Consider the following 4,433-nt stretch of genomic DNA (forward strand, 5'->3'; position numbering starts at 1 on the left):
ATAGTGAAGTTAGGATCAACAAGCAGAACACAGACAGTAATCCAATAAATAATATAATTCAATTCAGGGAAGAAAGGGCGTGGCAAAAAGGTAAACAAACAGGACAAAAAACAAATGGCAAAAATAGTCCAGACAAAATGAGACAAACAACTTGACAAAAACATGAGACAGGCAAAGACAAAAATGCTGGTGCAAAAAAAAACATGAACAAGAAAAGACCCTTAGTGCAAGAAAACCATGAATCAGAAATAACCCTTAGTGCAAAAAAACACCATGAACCAGAAGAATGCTAGTGCAAAAACCATGAACAAGAAAAAGTCACTTGAGAGAATAACCATGAACAACAAGAGGGGCACAGAAATGGCTAAAAAAAAAAAGCAAACGAGACATTCTAGCTAGGGTTGCAAAGGGGCGGAAAATTCCCGGAAAGTTTCCGGAAAGTTTCCATGGAAACTTTGGTACGGGAATTTTGGGAATTTTCAAAAAAAAAAGCACTGGAATTACGGTAATTTAGGGGGATTATTTAAGTCATAAACAGGCGGCATGGTGGTGTAGTGGTTAGCGCTGTCGCCTCACAGCAAGAAGGTCCGGGTTCGAGCCCCGTGGCCGGCGAGGGCCTTTCTGTGTGGAGTTTGCATGTTCTCCCCGTGTCCGCGTGGGTTTCCTCCGGGTGCTCCGGTTTCCCCCACAGTCCAAAGACATGCAGGTTAGGTTAACTGGTGACTCTAAATTGACCGTAGGTGTGAATGTGAGTGTGAATGGTTGTCTGTGTCTATGTGTCAGTCCTGTGATGACCTGGCGACTTGTCCAGGGTGTACCCTGCTTTTCGCCCATAGTCAGCTGGGATAGGCTCCAGCTTGCCTGCGACCCTGTAGAACAGGATAAAGCAGCTAGAGATAATGAGATGAGATGAGAAGTCATAAACAAACAAAAATATAAACATTTTATTTTGTCATCAGCAGACATTATTGCAAAATGGAGACAATTAAAACACATGACTCTGATTTATTTGTAAGAAGAACTTTATCAATGCTTATTTCTTTTATTGAACAAAACATGAACGTTTGCCAATATGTTGCTTACAGCTCCCACTTATGGGACAGAACAGACAGAACGTAACTCTCTTTCTGACTCAAAAACTCAAATTCAAAATGTAAAATGAAAAATGTTTTCCCCTTCGAAAAAAAAAGTCTTGAATGTCAAATAAAGTCTTGCATATCAATGCATTTACACAAAGTTTCTCAAGCCTTATTTTTGCATGTTCTCCATTTTTCCAAATTCTTTCAAGCTTCTTCCTGAACCTCAATATCCTCAGTGTTTACTTCCTCAATATCTGAATCCTCTTCTACTTCAGTATCTGTATCTGTGTCCAGTCTTGTTGAGGATGGCTCTGTGTCAGGCTCAAAGAGCCTGAGGTTTGCTCGTATGGCCACTAATTTCGCCACTCTTTCATTGGTGAGCCTGTTCCGAATTTTTGAGTGTGTGTTCCCAAATAGTGACCAGTTGCACTCAGAGGCAGCTGAAGTTGGAGGGATTTGGAGAAGGACAGAGGCTATTGTTGCAAGGGCCTCAGATCCACAAAGCCCCTTCCACCAGGTGGATGGAGAAATATGTTTGCTTGACTGCCAGATCCCATCTCCTTGCCAAAGGCCTTGTTTTGTGCGGTATTTTGCCAAACTACCAAGAACTTTACCTGCATCAAGACTCAGGTGGTTAGCTAAGGCAGTGAAGACACTGTAGGCACTGTTAATCTCCTCTCCAGACAGCATGCTTTGGCCGTATTTTGGGTCCAGCATGTATGCTGCTGCATGCACTGGCTTCACGCAGAACTCCTGGCGTTTCTCCAATAATTTCACTGCTGCCGTTTCTTCTGTTCTTAGTAGTAGTGAAGTGGGCAGAGCTGTCAGGATCGCTTGTTTAATTCCAGCAAAAAGACACTGAACATCTGATAGTAGGGCATCATCAGCCTCAATTTTTGTGATTGCGGCAGCTATTGGTTTGAGGATAGTCAGACTGCTGGTCAGTCTCTCCCAAAAAACATCATCCAAAAGAATTTTCTTGATCTCAGATTCAATGGCTACTGTTGGGGATATGGCCATCTCTTGGAGGGACTCCTTTCCCTCCAGTAGACTGTCATACATGATGACAACCCCAGCCCAGCATGTGGGGCTTGGGAGCTTCAGTGTGGTACTCTTGTTTTTTTCTTTTTGTTTTGAGAGGTATATTGCAGAAGCTACTTGTTTGCCCTTCACATACTTGACAACTTGCTTTGCCCTCTTGTGTAGTGTGTCCATCGTTTTCAGTGCCATGATGTCCTTAAGGAGATTGTTAAGTGTGTGTGCAGCACATCCAATTGGCATTATATGGGGGTATGTTTCCTCGACGTGTGCCCAGGCCGCCTTCATATTTGCTGCATTGTCAGTAACCAGTGCAAACACCTTCTCTGCTCCAAGGTCATTAATGACTGCTTTCAGCTCATCCGCAATGTAGGCACCTGTGTGTCGGTTGTCCTTTGTGTCTGTGCTCTTGTAGAACACGGGTTGAGGGGTGGTGACAATGTAGTTTATAATTCCTTGTCCCCGAATATTTGACCATCCATCAGAGATGATGGAAATGCAGTCTGCATTGTCGATGGTTTGTTTAACCTTTATTTGCACTCTGTTGTACTCTTCATCCAGCAAATGAGTGGATAGTGCATGTCTGGTTGGGGGAGTGAATGCTGGTCAGATTACATTAAAAAATCTCTTCCAGTAGACATTGGCAGACAACATCAGAGGTGAGGATGTTGCATAGATCGCTCGAGCTAAACATTCATCAGCATTTCTCTGACTTTGCTCATCCATGAAGTCAAAGTACCTTCTGAGGCCTGAGGGTCCAGGAACCGATGAAACGGTATCAGAAGAATCTGATGCAATAGATGAATTTTCACCTGCTGCATTTGTTGTTGCCTTTGGACATTTGGAGCATTGCAAAATATGATTCTGCATTTTCGTAGCATTCTTAACATATTTCTTGGCACAATATTTGCACATGAACAAAGATTTTCTGTCTACCGTCACAGGTGTGAAATGCCTCCACACATTGGATAGCACGCGTGGCATTTTTCTGTGAACTAAGATGACAAAACATTTACACAGTTAACATTTTAGCACATCTGATGTCCCATTAAACTAGCACTAACACATTTTGCTGTAGCTAGCTAGCATGAGAATTTATTCAATGAAATGTTCTAATTATCTTACATTTACATTTATTTTTACCAGTAAGCTAGCATTAAATTTAGTTTTCTTACATGAAATGTTCATAGGAAGCTTTCATTTAGCTTATCTGGTTTCCCATTAAGCTAGCACAATTTGCTGTAACTAGCATCACAAGCTAACTACTTCAATGAAATGGCACAATTCTAATTTACAAGTAAATTAGCACTAGATTTATTCTACTATACCTTTTCATTTTTACTTAAATACCATAATAGATAAAAAATCATCCTCAAACATCCTCAAAACTTACTTGATGGCATGTAGTCCTTTGTCTGTAATGTGTGATCTCGGCAGTTTGTATTTAAAACAGTTCTAGCAATTCAGAATTCTAGAAGTTATTGTGCATGTGATAGAGGGATGCAAAATGCATGTAAGGGGTGTGGCTTCAATGGCTCCTGAGAAAATAACGTTTTGTTCATGTGAGTGAGTAACAGCATGCTATGCACAACTTTATTCCCATAAATCTGCCTCTTTTAACCAAGATTATGCTACAATATTTTTTTCTACTTAATTGATGTCCACTTTCAAAATTCCCAGTCTTTTCCCGAAAATTCCCGAAAATTCCCATGGAAAGTTTCCACCTTTGAAAATTCCCGGAATTTTGCAACTCTAGTTCTAGCAAAGTCTGAGTCTGAGAACGGCTTATTTATACACCGCAGTGAAAACCAGGTAGTGAATACGGGTGAGAAGAAATTCCTGTCCCAGATCTGGATCGGTGCTGGTGTGAGAGAGCCATAATCTCCGGAGTGGATGTCCGGGGCGGAGCATGACAGATCTCAATCCTGTCAAACACCTCTGGAAAGAGCTGAAACATGCAGAGTGGAGAAGGCACCTTTCAAACCTGAGACAGCTGGAGCAGTTTGCTCAGGAAGAGTAGGCCAAACTACCTGTTGGCAAATGCAGAAGTCTCATTGAGAGCTACAGAGATCACTTGTTAGCAAGCAGTGATTGCTGCTAAAGGTTGTGCAACAAAATATTAAGTTCACGGTACCATCACTTTTGTCCATGCCATTTTCATTTGTTTTGCTATGTAAAATATTCAGTTGAATAAAAATTAAAAGCAAAGTATGATTTGTGTTAAACATGGAATAAACAATGATGGATGCCATTAACTTTTGTCATTTTCAAGTTATTTCAGAGATAGTTGTGGGTTCTTTTTTTTTCATGGAAGGG

General features: G+C 41.1%; 1 protein-coding gene across 1 annotated transcript; it reads right to left on the reverse strand.

Moving 5' to 3' along the window:
* Window positions 1-1,066: 1,066 nt before the first annotated feature.
* Window positions 1,067-3,599, reverse strand: LOC132900093 (uncharacterized). Its single transcript, XM_060942128.1, has 2 exons — window positions 3,511-3,599; window positions 1,067-3,112 (listed from the first exon to the last, which is right to left on the reverse strand). The coding sequence occupies exon 2, from the start codon at window positions 2,403-2,405 to the stop codon at window positions 1,284-1,286; it is 1,122 nt and encodes a 373-aa protein (XP_060798111.1). The 5' UTR covers window positions 2,406-3,112; window positions 3,511-3,599; the 3' UTR covers window positions 1,067-1,283.
* Window positions 3,600-4,433: the final 834 nt, after the last annotated feature.

Source organism: Neoarius graeffei, chromosome 16 (genome assembly GCF_027579695.1).
Source record: "Neoarius graeffei isolate fNeoGra1 chromosome 16, fNeoGra1.pri, whole genome shotgun sequence".
Classification (NCBI taxonomy): Eukaryota; Metazoa; Chordata; class Actinopteri; order Siluriformes; family Ariidae; genus Neoarius; species Neoarius graeffei.

Excerpts from the sequence above, each read along its gene's own strand:
- LOC132900093 (XM_060942128.1), bottom strand. The coding sequence starts at position 2,405 with ATGAAGGCGGCCTGGGCACACGTCGAGGAAACATACCCCCATATAATG.